The sequence below is a fragment of the Prunus dulcis genome, chromosome 8 (genome assembly GCF_902201215.1).
Source record: "Prunus dulcis chromosome 8, ALMONDv2, whole genome shotgun sequence".
Taxonomy (NCBI): Eukaryota; Viridiplantae; Streptophyta; class Magnoliopsida; order Rosales; family Rosaceae; genus Prunus; species Prunus dulcis.
The window spans coordinates 13,381,123-13,399,444 of NC_047657.1; the positions used below are offsets into that span (position 1 = coordinate 13,381,123).

At 37.5% G+C, this 18,322-nt stretch overlaps 4 protein-coding genes across 4 annotated transcripts; 3 read left to right on the top strand and 1 right to left on the bottom strand.

Moving 5' to 3' along the window:
• Positions 1-2,145: 2,145 nt before the first annotated feature.
• Positions 2,146-3,805, bottom strand: LOC117612196 (classical arabinogalactan protein 9). Its single transcript, XM_034340952.1, has 2 exons — positions 3,170-3,805; positions 2,146-2,575 (listed from the first exon to the last, which is right to left on the bottom strand). The coding sequence occupies exons 1-2, from the start codon at positions 3,728-3,730 to the stop codon at positions 2,492-2,494; spliced, it is 645 nt and encodes a 214-aa protein (XP_034196843.1). The 5' UTR covers positions 3,731-3,805; the 3' UTR covers positions 2,146-2,491.
• Positions 3,806-8,056: 4,251 nt separating this feature from the next.
• On the top strand, positions 8,057-10,732 carry LOC117612131. Its single transcript, XM_034340876.1, has 2 exons — positions 8,057-8,471; positions 10,265-10,732. The coding sequence occupies exons 1-2, from the start codon at positions 8,157-8,159 to the stop codon at positions 10,379-10,381; spliced, it is 432 nt and encodes a 143-aa protein (XP_034196767.1). The 5' UTR covers positions 8,057-8,156; the 3' UTR covers positions 10,382-10,732.
• Positions 10,733-12,999: 2,267 nt separating this feature from the next.
• LOC117636547 (pentatricopeptide repeat-containing protein At5g02860) lies at positions 13,000-16,051 on the top strand. Its single transcript, XM_034371088.1, has one exon. It carries the CDS (start codon positions 13,118-13,120, stop codon positions 15,596-15,598), a length of 2,481 nt encoding a protein of 826 aa, XP_034226979.1. The 5' UTR covers positions 13,000-13,117; the 3' UTR covers positions 15,599-16,051.
• A 158-nt stretch (positions 16,052-16,209) lies between these two features.
• Positions 16,210-17,118, top strand: LOC117636549 ((S)-8-oxocitronellyl enol synthase CYC2-like). The gene has a single exon (XM_034371091.1). The coding sequence runs from the start codon at positions 16,582-16,584 to the stop codon at positions 16,894-16,896; it is 315 nt and encodes a 104-aa protein (XP_034226982.1). The 5' UTR covers positions 16,210-16,581; the 3' UTR covers positions 16,897-17,118.
• The last annotated feature ends 1,204 nt before the right edge of the window (positions 17,119-18,322 follow it).

An 18,322-nucleotide genomic window follows, 5' to 3' on the forward strand; every position in this document is an offset into this window, starting at 1 on the left:
TAATTAAGCAAAAACTCAGTAAATCTAGGGGCAAAAGCCAGAGATGAAATATAAAAAGGTTAGAATCTTGACCTTATTAATTTTTAAAGTGGAATAATAATCTAGGTAAATGGAATGACCTATTTACACTTGTGTTTCTTTCACTCTTGATTGACTTTGATTTAATATGGGATGTGACCCTGCAGTGTAGCAGAATTTAGGGAGGTGTCTTCAATTTGGTTGACACGTAGAGAACTTCAATAACATGTGTGAATTAAATGGGAGGTATGTGATGAGATTCAACTGAGAAAAGAAAAAAAATTCAAAGACAGTGTCGGCAAAGGAAGCTTCCCCTTCTTGTTGGAGAAAATAAATTTGTATAAATAAATATACATGGACTGGAATTTATTGTGGTGTGTGTGTACCAATGCCATTGCCCTCCATTTATTGGGCAGTCGTGTGCATACCTAAAGGTTGCCTGCAGCAATGGGCATTGATTTGGGATGACAATAAAATAACCGAATAAGTTTGGTGAAGGATAGATTCCAAATTTTTATTCCCATTCAAGATTAGAAAAGAAAGAAAGAAGAAAAGATGCGAGCATGCCTTGGAATGAAGTACTTTTGCTCATACGTATATTTTGTTAGAAGGAGATTAAAGTTTCATTAGAAACTCAAAATATGATTTTCTACCGATGTTTTCTATGCTTATTTGATTTTTAGTGTCTAAAATGACGTCGTTTTGAGTTTTTGATTTTTGTTTTAGGTTATATTAAATGTATGTATAAATAAATGCATGAGTAACGGATACCCCAATGTGTACCTAACACCACCAGTATTAATACCACCACCAAATTCTTACACCTAATGGTACCAAATGCCCGATATGCCCCGTTAGTTCCATTTCTCATCCCTACTAAACAACATAGTTTTCGGCCTAAACACGATATCATCACAGAAACATCAGCATAAGATCTAGGATTACACAAAAACTATGTTATAGAAAATGTTTTTGCCACTAGAAAAAGCATTACTTCAGTTCACAGAGAGTTTTTATCAAGAGTGCTTTTGGACCCTAACTCTGAAAAGGAAGCCCCATATTGATTCATCAATCCATAAAAGCCTTATCCCCCCAACTAAAGAATATGAGCCCAGTTGATGGCCCCTCATTGCTTGCCGTAAATGCAGCTCTGAGAAATACCCATTACTTTGGTAAGGAGCCCAAGTTTTATAATTGTATGACAAAGTCACAAAGTTGGTTCTAGTTTTACCTTGTGTTTGTTTCTATAGTAATTCTGAAAACTTTAATTTTGAACTCCATCGTTTAAAATTTCATTTTTTGTAAATTTTATTGTGCAGATGTCATGTATGTAGAACTTAGAGAATGACACAAATCATAAACGCTATTGTTTTGAACAAATCATAGAATTGAGCATTACAACTTTGTATGAATACGAAAGAGAATGAATTGGAATCGGAAATTCAAAGTTGCAGTACTCTGCTATGTTGCATTTCAGTGGGCATTTAGCCTGTCACAGCTATAGAGATACTTGAACATGGGCTAATGAAATCATAGCTCTCTTTTTCATTTCTCTTTTTTTTTTTTTTTTTTTTTTTTTTTTTTTTTTTTTTGGGGTCAAGTCTTTCATTTCTATTTAGAGGTCCAAATTATATTTGGGCAGTGGATTATAACTTTTTCTAGCCTTTTCTCTTTCTTTTTTATTTTCAGCCCAAGAACTTTTTTCTAGTTTGAATCCATTAAAAACTACCGATCTTGGGCTTAGTGGTGGTTTACACATTTTAAGTTTGAATCTTAAAAACTATTGTTTTTATTTAAGGTCTGTTTGTGAGTGTTTCTGAAATGGCTAAAAGTGTTTTATGACAACCAAAAGAACTTCAATTTTTTATGAAAATTTCAACATTTTTATAATAAAAATGCTTCATACATAAGCAGTTCCAAACGAGCCCTTAATTGACTTAATAAGATATTAATAATTCAAGTATTATGATACAGGAGATAAAAATTTATAGCACTTGGGATGAAAAAGTGTCACGACAGTTTATGTAGTTGATTGCCATCCTTTTCATTTTGTATGACAATGAGCCAACTGAAACTGATGACAAAACTAAAAAGAACTGAAAGTGTATTAGCCAGCAGAGAAGAATGTAAGGAAAGAATTGAAGGTCTGAGAGAAATATATATAAAGGAAATTAAACTACAGATAATCCAATTATAAAACAGCTCCCCTCTCTCAACAGTGAAAATACAAAGCTCCCTTCAAAAATCTCCCAAAGAATTCAACAGAGTGTGTAATAGTTCAAATACAAATGGTGGTGGTGGTGGTGGTGATGATGATCAAGTCTCCCCCATTCAGAAATGGGCTAATTAAAATGGCAACCAATATTTAATATATCAAAGAAATAACATCAGAGAGATGAATACAAAAAAGATAAAGAATTTAACATGGAGGCCTGGCACTGACACAGAGATCATGAAGAGATCTCCTCCTGATCTAAAGCATCAAGCTGAGAAGAGCCCATCCAAAGAGCAAGCTTCCAACCATCTTCTGCATAGACCACATCTTCTCCCCTCCACTCTGTACATCAAAGATTAACCAAACAAAATAGGCTCAACATTTTGTGATACAAAACAAATTCTAACATGGTAGATGTAGCCAATCATTGTCCGTCGGTGACGTTTGTGAGATCTAACACCTCATTTTCACATACATCAACAACTGACAATCACTCGTTTATGCCGAAATCCAGTTTGATAAAATAAAAAAATTGGCTTGTTAAATATCTAAAACTTGCGACCAAAGTCAATGTTATGCTTTGAAAAATATTAGATCCTCAACCCCAATGTTGGGTACACCAGTACTGAGTGGTACCCTTTGCCTGCCCAGAACATTAAGGACATGTCACTGAGCCAATCGCTGACTTGTGTTGCCACTTGGCAGCAACCCATAGTCAAGTTTTTTTTTAAAAAAAGTCAAAGTCAAAAACATATCTTTCCTATAATATGAACCGGCAACTCCCGGCTCACGTTAGAGAAATCCGCTGGTTTTAACTACAATACGCCGTACTGGTTTTAACCCATTGATAAAAAACCGTTAAGGCTAGAGTGGCAATATACAGGCGGCGTAAGTTAAAGATAGAAAGTAACTAATGAGAAGCGCGAGAGTACGTACCTGATCCTGAGACGGTCCAGGAGCGCCAGACTCGAGGCTCGGCGCAGGGGCTCCTACAGGCGGCGAGGGTGGGCCCGGAGCCAGTGCGAGCGGAGACGGAGCCAAAGACGGAGACTTCACGGCTGGAGCAGGAGCTGGAACCGGAGCTGCAAGCGGCGCCGGTGGTGGAACGGCAGGAGGTGGAGTTGCAGGAGGAGGTGGAGTTGCGGGTGGTGGTGTGGCCGGTGGTGGAGAAGCCGGAGGAGGAGATGCTGGAGGAGGAGATGCCGGTGGTGGGGAGGCTGGTGGTGGAGTTGCCGGAGGTGGGGTGGCGGGAGGGGGAGATGATACGGGAGGAGGAGTGGAAACTGGGGGTGGTGCCGCGGTGACGGGGGGTGGTGCAGAGGTGGGAGGAGGGGTGGTTGGTGGAGAGGGTGGTGGGTTGTTGTTGGGTGGTGGAGTTGTGGGGGTTGCCGGTGGAGCAGGGGTGCTGGTGGTGGGTGACGTGGCAGGAGATTGGCCTCCGACGCCTGCGAAGACAATGCAGATAAAGCCCGCGAATAACAAAACTTTGCGATCCATGTCTGATCTCAGTTTCTCTCTCTCCGTCTGAGTAATTAACAGAGAGAAGCTGAGAGAGCGAGTGAGGGAGACAGAGAGCAAATGGCACAGGTTAAATAGGCCCCCGTCTTCTCTTGTTATTACTATTAAGCCCAGGAGCAAGCATTTGCACCGTCTGAATCTGTGTGTGGGTCCCAACGATCGCCAACGTGATTACATTATACGATTGACGCGTGTCTAGGTTGGGTAGGATTAATTTTGGGTTAGACACGCTGCGTTTTTACCTTCCCATATTTTCACTCCCTCCCCAGTTTGGTAGGGGTGAAAAACAGACCCACTCACTCATGGCTCGTGGTGTGGGACCAGACATGTTTGCTTAAATGCTAATTCTTGCTTGAGCTCTTTTTATTTCTTCGTTCATTTGTGTATTATTAATATTATATGTGCAAATACCACATGACACATGTGGGAACTTGTATATAAATGTATATACAACAAAAGGTTGTATTAATACATTGATATAATGTTGCACCTTCCTTTCTCATTTTCTGTCTGTGTTGGGAATATACAAGAAACAAGATATGGTGGTTGCGATGTATCTTGTGCACCCACAAGGTGTGATATGACAACCTAACTATGCTTGTTTGGAATATTTCCTCATACCAATTGTACTGGAGCCGGTCGTGTATGAGTGCGTGTGCAAATTCATAACTTAAACGTATGTGAATTCTCTATTATGAAATTCACATGCATTCATGATCCGCAACTATGTGTGATTAACTTTAAAACTCCTCTTTCTCATATGCATACATAGAATCATTGATACTACCGTATCAAGTTGAGCTCATATTAATTTTTTAACCACCTGCAGATCCACATCTACAACATAACCCCTATTATTGTTACATATGAAGTCACTAAATCACTCGATGTTTCTTTGACGTTCTTTAAGAGCAAAATGTTCAATAAAATGCCTTAAAAATAGATATCGTGTCAGTTTAGAGATCCAAAGACAACTTAAAAAAGTAGAATGCGAACTTCATCTTTCCCTCAAAAGATAAATTTATAAATCCGTCACTACCGCATCTCGACTTGTCCTCATAATGCTATCACAAATGTATATGATGAGCACCAAGTGCTTGCGATGCTTTGACAAAGACTTGTTAAGAGTGAGAGTTTTTCATTGCACATTGGATACAATCTTATTAAATTCTAACCATACATTGTATTTAGTAAACATTTTTGCTATGTTCCCTACCATAACATGCATGTCTCTTGATGAATAGTGGAAGAAGTGACCACCATGTGCTTGAATCATTGTTTTGTGCACACACATAACACACATAGGGAGAAGGAGGACAGGTAGTTAAGGTGGAAGCATGATTATCCTTTATCACTTACGGTTAAGAAGCATCATTCAGGAATCAGGATTATGATCAGTGGGCCCGGGGATTAATCTCTATCCATCTATGTGTGGTGGGTCCCACGCGCCACTACATGGCAGTTGTGGTGTGATTTTTAAGCTAAGTAAGTATATGTGTACGTACGAGCCCAAGTCCTCCAGACTCCGAATCACCACCAAAGGGTGGGCCCTTGGGGCTCTGCTCTGTCACGCCGTGAACGGTGCCTTCAACCAAAATCAATCTTCTTACAGCTAGCCACACATTATTAAGAGACTCATAATTTTGAAAGGGAATTTTTGATAATACAAAGAAAATATGATTAATTGGGTCCACTCCGAAACATTAATAAAAGGGAAAAAAAAGAAGTAGAAGAAATGGGATGAGAGAGAGAGAGAGAGAGAGAGAGAGAGAGAGAAACTATAAACTTTTCTTGATTGTTTGATGAAGAAAAGAACGTTAGGAGGAGGAGAAAAGGGCAAAGACTTTGCTTATAAACCATCCAAGATCGAACAAAACTTTTAGCTCCGGAAACCCAAAAGAACAAAACTCTGATATGATAGATACTAAGAACTGTGGAGATAGAACTTTCTTTTCATGTTTTTGTTTTTGTTTTTGCTACGAAGCATATTGTTTAAACAACAAGTCATTTAATCCATGTATTAATGAATACTAAACGCTGATCATGAATAAAACGCGTTCGAACTATTTTAATAAGTGTCAACGGGATTTAGTCGAGTAGAAAAAGAACAGTGTTCTCATGTTTGAACTGCTAAGTTGTGTGTGAAAAAACCTTTATTTTCTTTCTAACTTTGATAAAAAAAGGAAGATGTATTTTAATAGAAGAAATTAATTGCTCATAATTTAGCCATGCACATAGACATCTAATGTTGTGGAGTAGAACGTACGTGATGGGACCTAGCCATATGATTGCTTAGTTGTCATGGTAATGTGATAGCTAGGGACCTAGCTGGGTTTTCTTAATTGTAATAGTTTGTGTTTGTGTTTTTTTTGGTTTGATGTTAACTTTCCAGCCTCCTCTTGTTGGTCCATTTCTTTCCCTTCCACAACTCATAAAGCTCAGCTTCTGTCGTCTCTTTCATTCCTAGTGATTCAGCTGACTTTTTAGGGTTTTTCTCAACCAACTCAGAAGTGACACGTTGATGCTACAATGCTGCACAAGCTGCTTCAATGGTAAGTATAGATCATTTGAATCCGTGGATCGTTTTATCACTTTATATAACTTTTTCTTTTTGGGGTTAATTAGGTTTTGCCCCATCATTTTCAAATTCAATATAGTCCTTGACTTAGTTTTTTTTAATTTTTACAACACTGTAATGGTTTTCTTTTTTCTTTAATTTGTTTGTTTCTCTTTCTTAATTGCTTCTTGATTGACTGTAGCAATCACTGGCATGATCGAAGTTGCTATTGCTTGCTAGCTGCATGAAGGCTGTATATAGCTGTGGTGCTGATATATTTCCAAACAAAATTAGGGTTCAGAGTCTTTAGACTAAATTGTGGAGCAAGGAATACCAGAGCTCTCTTTTTCTCACTTCCCTTTCAAGGGTTTCATTGCTTTCAATTAATGCCAAATATATATGACCAATCAGTAGAGAACAGCTTCATTGCTTTTGCCTAACTCCCATGCATTCCAGAAGCAATTAGAATGTTTTATTAATTTTCTAACATCATCTCCAAGAGAGGTGTCAATTTGATGACCTTTGTGTCAATTTGACATCTTTCCAAACTTCCTATTTCCACGCCACCCATGTTTGATATGGAGGATTAGATTGAACTAGTCTTATATTATTTTCTCTAATCCTTCAAATTAGAAAATAATACCCATATTCTTCCTTGATTGCACATAAAATCCAGTCATTTTACTAATCCAATCCAAACTAATCCAATTTAATGCTCCATATCAAACGTGACCCAATATATCAACTACAATTATTATATTTTTATTTCTTTCATACGGCTCCGTTTATTAGAGAACTTCACAAATCAACTGACAACCACTTTATATTATCTGTTGGGCCCCTATCAAGTATCAACTTCTAACCCCTGATTCTTCCATCTTGGAAATTCTAACTTGTAACTAATAAGGTAGCCCGAGAGGCGAAGAAGTTATAAGGAGGAGTTTAGAGTGAGGAGTTTATTTGAGAGGTTCAATTCCACCATCAATAAATGTGAGGAAATTAATGGTAGGGGGGCCTAGGCCATCTCAAACCTGTGAATAGCTTCGCCCCTAAGTGAGGGTGTCATATATGGACCATAGATACGGGCTTTCATATTAGCCATATGATTTATTTGAATAACAACTTCACTTAAGTTTAATGAAATGATCCTATGACTGATATGAAGGTCCCCATGAGGAGTTCATATATAACACCCTCACTACAGAATTTTGTCTAAATTCTTCATTGTAGAAGCTCCCCCAAGAATCCGAGATTTAGCAAAGTTTGGTATCTTTGGAGCGCCTTACGCCCAAGAGCCTAATAACTTTAGGTGAACAGTTTAAATAAATCACACCAAAACCTAGTCCAAATTAAAGCCCCACACTTGACAGCTTGAGAGCTGGACCTTTTGTGTGAATTTGAGATGATCAGTTCTGCTGACCCATGTCATTGTTGGGTTGGGTTTATAAGTAAATGGATCATATTTGATATGGATAATGAGCCATGCCCATGGGGACATTTTTAAAGAATTATTGATGTTTTTTGAGTGGCTCACTGGAGCTTTAACTTGGATTTGAGGGTTAGCTATTTGGATGGAGCTCTTTTTAAGTTAATTCTTTTTTGGAAGATGATGTTTTAAGACCTCGCTTGATCTGTAATAGTTTGTTTCTTTTTAAGATTTGTCCCCCTTGTCTCATTTAAAAAAAAAAAAGAAAAAAAAAAAAGGGGTTCAAATTGAAGGTAAAAATAAAAACAACCCAACATAAAGGATTAAGGCGGGCTCAGCTACTCTCTCACTTTCACTCACACCCTCAATTCGTCAATTCTCCAACTCTCTCTCAACGCTATCCCTTTAGCAGACTAAACGACATGGCAGCAACAACAGGCCTCATCTCCTCCACCTTCCTCTCCGGCGAGACATCGTCGTTTCCCAACACATCTTTCTCCTCCTCATCCTCCTCTCTAAGGTTTCCCCACCCTAACTTCCCCGCTAACCTGCGCATGGTGCGTATCCCAACCCTCGCCACTGCCTCGAAGCCAGCCACCACCCCACGCCAGCCCCGCGGCATCATGAAGCCTCGCAAAGTCTCGCCCGAGATGCAAGCCCTTGTGGGTACCCCTGAAATTTCTCGCACCCAAGCTCTGAAACTGATTTGGGCTCACATTAAGCAAAATAATCTTCAGGTTTGTTCTGTTCTTTTATGTTTATTTTAAAGTTTTCATTTTTATCACTTTTTCATGGTGGTACTTGATTTTTCGTAAACCCTTTGGCCTTTTGGGGTTTAAATGGTATTTTCCTTTTTTATTTTATGAAAAAAAAAAGTGTGGATAAGGTTATATTGGTGTATATGGAAGTGTTAGGTTTTGTTGCTACTGTGCTGAAATTGGTTGATATTATGAATGTGAGTGTCTTTTTGCTTGGATAAGGTTTTTGGAGCATGGATTAAAGGTGGGGTTTTTGTTGTTACTGCACTTGAGTTTGGTTCTTAATGTGTTTTTAACTGGTTGATATGTTTTTTGTTTGTTGAAATCGACAATTTCGATGCATATAAGAGTTGGGTTTCGTTATTTCTATAGTTGAGAGTTCATTTATGTCGTGTATTTAGATAGTTTTATCTGCTGCTATTATGTGGTTATATATTGGTTCAGGCTATGCTTGGATTGAAAAATGAGTAGTGGTATATACTCTGTTAGAGCTTACTTTGGGATTTTCTAGATTGTTATCCTGGTTAGATTGGACATACTAACGCTGTCTTTATATGAGTGAAGTTGATCCATAAATTGTCTGTATGTTGTTTTCTGGATGCTTTTTCATCTGTCAAAGTTGGATGTTTCTAGTATATGTAGAATTATTTAAAATGTATTACTCATACCATTTCAAAGGATTGTCTTATGGTTGAATAATGGCTTTGTTATTACCGACTTGCTACCTCCTAAATGGTTCCTATGGGATTATCTTATGTGCTTTATGATCATCTTGGGGGATTCTGGATCTGGCTATGCAATTCTGGCTGTTATGGACTGATAGTTGCATACTTAGGGCTTGTGGTTTCGTAATTAAGATGTGTGGCTTGAAAAGCAACCTAATTTGCAGTATAAGGGAATTGTAGAAGCTGTTTTGAGTTGTGGAGTTATGTACTACCTTTAATTTTACTTTCCATACTATATTCTCATATTTGAGGTTTGTCTTCCTTTGTAGTAGTAAGATGGCATTGTTGCTCCAGTTTGGTACCTAGATGTAAAAGGAGGTCAAATGATTTTTTGGTTCATGCATATTCTTATTTGGCAGTTTCTGGATTTTGTTAAACTTATTTCTTATGCGATTTTGGATATGGTGGCAGGTCAACTGTTATCTCAAACAATAGTAAATATATCTGCACAGTACATGTGCACACAACTTTTAAATTCAGGACTACCAAGATTTAGCATTCCAGCTTGTTGCTAGTGTAAAGTTACTGGCATGTAGCATTTCGAATGCTTCTCTCATCTGCCAATGGGTTTGCAGTTTTTTCACACGTGTAAAGCAATTTAAATTGTTTCACTTGTTCTTTGCTGATGTGAACTCAGCAAAAACCATGTGGTTGATAAATACTTTTGTACTCTAATTTTTTATTTTTCTCACGTTTCCTTTTTCTCTGAATCTGGTGTATCATGTACTTGAGCTTTTCTGCATGCTTATCTTCGAATCTTATTATATCATAATTCCTTTCTTGTGACTATCTAAAGATTCTATTGGATAATAAATATAATATTGTAATTTGGATTCAAGGAATATTGGGTTTTCCCCAGTTTGTTTAGGGTTTGATAAAGATAGGATACTTGATTGTGGTTTAATTTCCCATTATGATTGGGGGTTGTAGTCTATTTAATTAATGATAATGTATCTTATTATCTCCCTGAATTCTTATTAACATTTCTATGTTTATGTTAACTATCTCTAAGCTTTCTGACTTGGTCCTTGGGCTTCATTCTTCCAGGACCCTCAAAACAAGAGGATTATAGTTTGTGATGAGAAGCTGAAGAAGATTTTTGCAGGGAAGGACCAAGTTGGATTTCTGGAGGTTGCTGGGTTGATCACTCCCCATTTCCTTTGATGGAGCCCAACCTATGTAGGAGAACAAATTTGGAACTGCGGATCATTTAAGAAGCAAATGTTTTTGAATGTGGGGGTTGTGTTTTGGTACTGGTGAAAAAGCCATGCTGCTGCATTATGCTTCTCTAAGTGTTTAGTTTTTGTACTTAAGGAACAACTAGCTTTAGTTAGAGATTTTGCTTTTGGATTCCTTGTTATGTGGTGGTAGGCTTTCTATATGCAATATTACTGGTTACTGCGGGATCTGCATTGCTCAAGGGTTTTAAGCTTTGTGGAACTTTGGATCCAAGAATTTTTAAATGGTGTTATATTTCATCTGTCAAGTCATAAATGGTGTTATATTTCTCAGAAACTTCATGGTATTTGGGTCGAAATTTGGTTATTTTTGAACCTGACATTTCAAACTAACTTTAATGTTGTGAAATTTTTTATGGGTTTGGATCCTTTGCTTTGTTAGGATATACTTGACTTTTATTATTTACATGTCTGAGCCTAATTGAGTCCTTAGTATTCCAAAAATGGATTTTAGCTTCTAAAGCCTAAAATCCAAGTCACAGCGTGATTCGACAATATATCAACTATTTGTTGGAGTTTGAATGAAATACATAAACTTGAGTCTCACATTGGAAAAGAAAAGAAAGTCTCTACTCCGTATAAGTGGGAGTTTTCCCACACATGCTCCATGGTAGGTGGGATTAGTGGAGTGGAACTTGAGCCTTACCTTTTGATTGGGCTTAGATTATGTATACATAATAATTAATATTTAATAATTATAGACTGAGTCTTGTGTTAGTACGACGTAACCGGACCTAACCTAGACATGTCTCAACGAATTTTTTCGGGACAACAAATTACTTGTTAAAATCTACCTCAAGGCGCAATCAACTAACTAGGGTTAGGTCTAGGTCGAGTTATGTGAGGATCCAAACCTAATTTAGTCATAAGTGCCCCATAGCAGTCTAGTGGTTAGGGTTCGAGGCTTCAGAAAGGTTTGAGACTTGGATTTAGGGTTTGGAGGCTCAAATACATTTCTTGAATACTAAAACAATTTTATAATAATTGAAACTATTTTTAAAATATATTTAGAATTTTTTTTAAAGTCCACAAAATTATTTAAAATAAATAAAAAATAAATTAGTATTTATTAAGTAATTTATGAAATTAATTAAAATACTTAAATACTAATTATTCATTAAATGAAGAATAATTAAAACATAAATAAATATATAATATAATTAAATAAGACTAAGATAAGATATTACTTAATTGTAACTATTAAACTAAACAATCTAATTTTGTATAAAAAAAATAAAAAAAGTCCATAAAATAATTTAAAATACTTTAGAACTATTTATTAAGTAATTTATGAAATTAGTAAAATATTTAAATACTAATTGTTCACTAAATAAATAATAATTAAAACATAATTACTAATTTTAAAAAAGAAAATCATTTTGTGCAGTACATCCGCTTTAAAATATTTGAATATATTTTATGAGTATAGCCAAGCGGCTATACTATTAAAATATTCGTATATATTTAAAGAGTATAGCCGCTCAGCTATACGCTTAAAATATTAATATATTTTAAAGGTATGGCCGGGCAGCTTTACTCTTAATATATATAAATTGGCTTATTATCACAAAACGTCCCTAAGGTTTACGAAATTATCAGATTGCATCCTTAATGTTTTTTTGTGTCACTTATGGTCCTCAAGGTTAGTATGTGCAATCACAAATGGTCCCTGACGTTAGTTCTGTCAAAAACTCTGTTAGTTTGCTATCGTGGCATACATATATATCACAAAACATCCCTGAGGTTTACACACTTATCACAAATGGTCCTTACGAATTTATTTTTTTAAAAATTTAAAATTCATAAAGTTTTGGTTTTCTTTTTAAAATTATTTATAAATGAAAAAACAATTTATAGAAGGATTTTAATCTTGAGGACCATTTATGAACCCTAAACCTTTAGTTTTTTTTTTCATTTTTAAATTTTATGAATTTTAAATTATTTTTTAAAAACTTCATTAGTTTGTTGATGTGGCATATATATGAAGCCCACATCTACAATAATATAGTGTCACATGTATTTAAAATTTAATATATATTTTAAAATAATTATAATTCATAAAATTTTAAAAAGAAAACAAAAATTTTATGAATTTTAAATTTAAAAAATTTAAAAATTTCGTAAGGACCATTTGTGATAGGTGTGGGAACCTCAAGGATGTTTTGTGATATACATATATGCCACGTCAGCAAACTAACGGAGTTTTTGACGGAACCTAACGACAGGGACCATTTGTGATCATGCATGCTAACTTTGAGGACCACGAATGACAAAAAAAAACATTAAGGATGCAATATGATAGTTTCGCAAACCTTAGGGACGTTTTGTGATAATAAGCCTATATAAATTTAAAGAATATAGCCGCGCGGCTATACTCTTTAAATATTAATATGTTTTAGAAGGTTTAAAATGACGTTTAGTTTTAAAAAAAGAAAAAATTAAAATACCGGGAAAATAATAGATAAAATAAAATAAAATATCAAGGTCCTCAAAATAAAATTAAAAAAACTCCCATCTAAAAAAAAAGGAAAATAAAAGAAAATATCAGATTGCTCTTCAAAGTCACAATTTCCCTCGAAGATATTCGTCTTCTAAGAAGTTGCTTGTAGTACCAAAGCCTCACCCCCAGCCACTGAACTCCAATTTTCTCACTCTATCTCTAATGGCAGAGCAAATAGCTCTCCCTCTGCTCCTTCACAACCCACCTCCCTCTTCAAGACCCTTCTTCCAAAACCACCACCAAAATCAAAACCCAGCCACACCAACACCACCGCCACCGCCTCCACCTCCACCGATGCCAGTAACCCCTCTTCTCCAAGAGCTCCTCCTCCACCCAAACCCCTCAACCCCACAAACCCAAATCCCCACCTCCCCTCCCACCCTCCCCAGAGCTCGCACTCGCATCGGCAAGTCACGTGACTCCAACCGCGGTAAGCCCTGGTCCCACCACCGCCTCTCCTCTCAAGGTCAGCATATCCTCCACTCCTTTCTCGACCCACAATTTGATTCTTCTAAACTAGATGAGCAGCTTCTGGGTTTAGTTGATTTGCATAGAGATGAATTTGGTTCTAGCTTGGACTCTCTGTCTCTGGACGTCCTGGGTATTGTTAAAGGTTTAGGCTTTCACAAGAAATTCGCCCTGGCAATAGATGTGTTTGAGTGGTTTAAGAAACGAGAAGATTGTGATTCAATTTTGAGTGGTTCTGTTGTTGCTGTGATTATTAGTATTCTGGGAAAAGTGGGCAGGGTTTCTTCTGCAACTTCTTTGTTTCAGAGTTTGCATAAGGATGGGTTTGCGCTTGATGTTTATGCTTACACTTCTCTGATTACTGCTTGTGCCAGTAACGGGAGGTATAGGGAGGCTGTTACTGTTTTTAAGAAAATGGAGGAAGCGGGTTGTATGCCCACATTGATAACTTACAATGTGATTTTGAATGTGTATGGGAAAATGGGTATGCCTTGGAATAAGATTAGAGCGCTTGTTGAGTGTATGAAGAGTGCTGGGATTGCCCCGGATTCTTATACTTATAATACACTTATAACTTGTTGTCGCCGCGGCTCTTTGCATGTGGAGGCAGCTGAGGTTTTTCAGGAGATGAAATCAGCAGGGTTTGTACCTGATAAGGTTACGTATAATGCGTTGTTGGATGTGTATGGAAAGTCTAGGCGGACTAAGGAAGCAATGGAGGTATTGAAAGACATGGAGTTTAATGGGTTTTCTCCAAGCATTGTGTCTTACAATTCACTGATATCAGCTTATGCAAGAGATGGTTTATTGGAGGAGGCAACAGCATTGAAGACCCAGATGGTGGAGAAAGGGATTAAACCCGATGTTTTTACCTACACCACCCTTTTTTCAGGATTTGAGAAGGCTGGGAAGGATGAGCCTGCAATGAGGGTTTTTGAGGAGATGAAAAGTTCTGGTTGCAAACCAAACATCTGTACCTTCAATGCCCTAATTAAGATGCATGGCAACAGGGGAAATTTTGCAGAAATGATGAAAGTTTTTGAAGAGATCAAGATATGTAAGTGCACCCCCGATATTGTCACGTGGAACACACTTTTGGCAGTGTTTGGCCAAAATGGGATGGACTCAGAAGTGTCGGGAGTGTTCAGGGAGATGAAGAGGGCAGGATTTGTACCTGAGAGGGATACTTTCAACACTCTAATCAGTTCATACAGCCGGTGCGGTTCATTTGATCAAGCCATGGCTGTGTATAAGAGAATGCTAGAAGCTGGTGTTACTCCAGACCTTTCTACCTATAATGCTGTTTTGGCAGCACTGGCTCGAGGTGGGCTTTGGCAACAGTCTGAGAAAATACTTGCTGAAATGCAGAATAGTCAGTGCAAACCCAATGAGCTTACATATAGTTCTCTGCTCCATGCTTATGCCAATGGCAAAGAAATGGAGCTCATGCATGTTCTTGCTGAAGAAATATACTCTGGTGTGATTGAACCCCATGTTGTGCTCTTAAAGACACTTGTTCTAGTTTTTAGTAAAAGTGACCTTTTGATGGAAACAGAACATGCCTTCTTGGAGCTGAGAAGAAAAGGGTTTTCACCTGACATAACTACCCTGAATGCGATGCTATCAATATATGGCCGGAGGCAGATGTTTATGAAGACAAGTGAGATTTTGAAATTTATGAATGAGATGGGCTATACTCCTAGCTTGACAACTTACAATAGTTTGATGTATATGTACAGTCGCTCAGAGGATTTTGAGAAATCAGAAAAGTTTCTAAGGGAGATTATGGAGAAGGGAATAAAGCCTGATATAATTTCATACAACACTGTCATTTTTGGCTATTGTAGAAATGGTCGTATGAGAGACGCTTCACGGATGTTCTCAGAAATGAGGGATGCTGGGATTGCTCCAGATGTAATCACTTATAACACCTTTGTGGCAAGTTATGCAGCTGATTCTTTGTTTGTCGAAGCTATTGATGTGGTCCGCTACATGATTAAGAATGGCTGTAAGCCAAACAAGAACACATACAACTCCATTGTAGATTGGTACTGTAAACATAATCGACGGGATGATGGAGTTAAGTTTGTCAATAACCTTTGCAATCTTGATCCGCATATTTCTGATGGGGAGGAATCCAGATTATTAGACCGTATTAAAAATAAATGGTCATAGTTAGTTTTTTCCTCTAGGAATGGGGTTGAAGCTCGATTGGCTTATTATTAGCCTCGAACACTTTAATGCATCAAGTCCTTCATTACTCTTTCTATGCTCATGTTACATATATTTTGTTCGGGCATTGTTACGAGAAGGATGTAATGTTGTTGTTGTACATGATTTTGTTGTTTCTATGGAAGGCTAGCTGCAGGATATTGTGAATATTTTGTATCTGAGGGATTATATGTTTGTTCAACTCAATATATATGGTCTGCGGCAGATATTTGTATAGATCAGCTGAGATGAAAAGTAGTGGATGCTGAGTAATTTCAAGGTACATATCTCTTCAACAACCACAGATTGCCAATGTCTGTATTATGATGGTAACAATTGTGAAAATCTCATCGCTGTAAGCTTGTAACATATCATGGCATGACCATTGTATGATAAATAGTTGAACATTTCCATTTCTGATTTTGGAGTTTCATCGAAGGTTATAGATAAATGGTATTATAAATCCATTTCTGATTCTTCCTTATGCCTTCTTATCTGTCTATTAATTGATAATAAATCCATTCCTGGATGGTTTACGGGGTGGCCCGCAGGCCCCGCCCGGATTGGAACGTTGATCATCCCATCGAATACATCCAATGTGATCTCGCAGATCCTCATCAAACACATTCTGAACTCTCCCAACTGACCGATGTCACACACATCTTTTACGTCATTTGGGCCAGCAAGCCCACGGAAGTAGAAAGCTGCGAGGCCAATGGCAACGTGTTTCGAAACTTGTTGGATGCTGTGATCCCAAATGCGCCAAATTTGCAGCACATATGTTTGCAAACAGGTCGCAAGCATTATATTGGTCCATTTCAAATGTGGGGAAAATTTGAGCCTCGTGAGCCTCCGTTTCATGAGGACTTCCCAAGGCTGAACGTGCCCTGCTTTTACTACACCTTGGAGGACATTTTGTTTTTGGAAGTGAAGAAGGAGGGGTTGACATGGTCAGTGCACATTCGCCGTATAGCTTGATGAACACAGTGGGGACTTTTTGCGTTTATGCTGCGATTTGTAAGCACGAGGGGAAGAAGATGCTGACGTTTCCTGGGAGCAGAGGATTTTGGAACGGGTACTGGGATGCCCCAGATGCTGATCTGATTGAGCATGAGATATGGGCATCAGTTGATATTTATGCCAAGAATGAGGCTTTCAATTGCAGCAATGGGGATGTGTATAAGTGGAAGCATTTGTGGAGGGTTTTGGCAGAGCAGTTTGACATGGAGTTTGAGGACTTTGATGAGGATGACGACGGCTGATCGAGGCCGAGCGTGGAGGAGATGATGAAAGATAAGGGCCAGTGTGGGATGAGATTGTGAGAGAGAATGGTCTGGTGCCTACAAAATTGGAAGAGATTGGGAATTGGTGGTTTGTGGATGTCATGTTTGGGGTAGAGTCAAGTGTGGACAGTATGAACAAGAGCAAGGAGCATGGCTTTGTGGGGTTCAGGAACTCAAGGACATCATTTGTAACTTGGATTGGTAAGATGAAATCTTACAGACTTGTTCCTTCGTCAATCCGCACTTGAACTAGCTGCCATGCTTACGGCAAAGTACATTTCCGATTAGAGATGCCCGAGAACCATTTTTAAACCCGAGGAAAGATCTAATCTACTTGTGGAAATGCTATTTCATAGTTTCATTTGTTGCTGTTGTCTGACATAAATAAACAATTAAAGGGAAGAACAATTTCTGAAACATAACTGTATTCTAGATGGCTAGTAGCCAGCCTAGTAGGCAACTTGGAGAATTCACAAAATGCGAACGAACAGAGAAGGTTTTATAAAGTAAATGCTTCAATAAGAAGAAGAATGAGGCGATTTCAGATCATGCTGGTAGCAGTTCCAAGCACAGAATATATGTAACGTTTAGAAACTAGTCCATCAACATTTCCATAACCTATATTCAAGGCACCACCTCTATATTTCTTGCACTGAGAATGTTAAAATTCAGATCATGCTTGCAGTCCATGTAAAACCAGTTCAATTGTCACCCACTGTTGCGGCATCTTCAACTCCTAATGCTACGTTTCGACTGTCCATGTTTGTCGGAGTTCGGAAAGCTGTAGAGCCAACTCTTCATCGGGACACCTTAACTTCAACGCACGCTCCCAATGATGCAGCAAGTCTTGCAGCTAGTTGATGTTTAAGCTGGAAAAAAAAAAAAAAATAAAAAAGTAAAAAGTAAAAATAAGAGAGGAATCTCACAGAAAGCTGCTCTCCTCTGTTGACAATGTCATAGAAGATGAGTTTTTTAAATCCCTCACTTCTCTTTGTTCACCAAATATTCTAAGTGATCACCCTAAATTCTAAGAAAATCCTACTATCTTCCCAAACGATCCTTAAATACACATCCAGCATAAAAAATAAATAAAAAACTTATCAACCTCACACTCCACACTCCGAGATTTTGGCCATCACCACTTTAAGTTCACCTCAACATCACATTACTTAAAAGAGAGAAAAACACTTTTGTCAAATGTGTAACATCATTATTTTATTTTAAATTATTATTATTATTATTATTTTCTTGTTCAACAAAGCAAACCCATGTGGAAATTTCCAGATTACATATCAATCAAAGGCTTAGGCAGGCATTGTTTTTTTCCTTGGCAGTCAAGGTCTTTTTTTTTTCCCCCCCTCCAGTTTTGTTTCTTTAATTTTGATTATTATTATTATTATTTTTG

Coding starts and splice junctions, on each gene's coding strand:
- LOC117612196 (XM_034340952.1), bottom strand. CDS start 3,730: ATGGATCGCAAAGTTTTGTTATTCGCGGGCTTTATCTGCATTGTCTTC. Junction 2,576..3,169: donor CTGGACCGTCTCAGGATCAG/GTACGTACTCTC, acceptor TTTGATGTACAG/AGTGGAGGGGAGAAGATGTG.
- LOC117612131 (XM_034340876.1), top strand. CDS start 8,157: ATGGCAGCAACAACAGGCCTCATCTCCTCCACCTTCCTCTCCGGCGAG. Junction 8,472..10,264: donor TTAAGCAAAATAATCTTCAG/GTTTGTTCTGTT, acceptor TCATTCTTCCAG/GACCCTCAAAACAAGAGGAT.
- LOC117636547 (XM_034371088.1), top strand. CDS start 13,118: ATGGCAGAGCAAATAGCTCTCCCTCTGCTCCTTCACAACCCACCTCCC.
- LOC117636549 (XM_034371091.1), top strand. CDS start 16,582: ATGGTCAGTGCACATTCGCCGTATAGCTTGATGAACACAGTGGGGACT.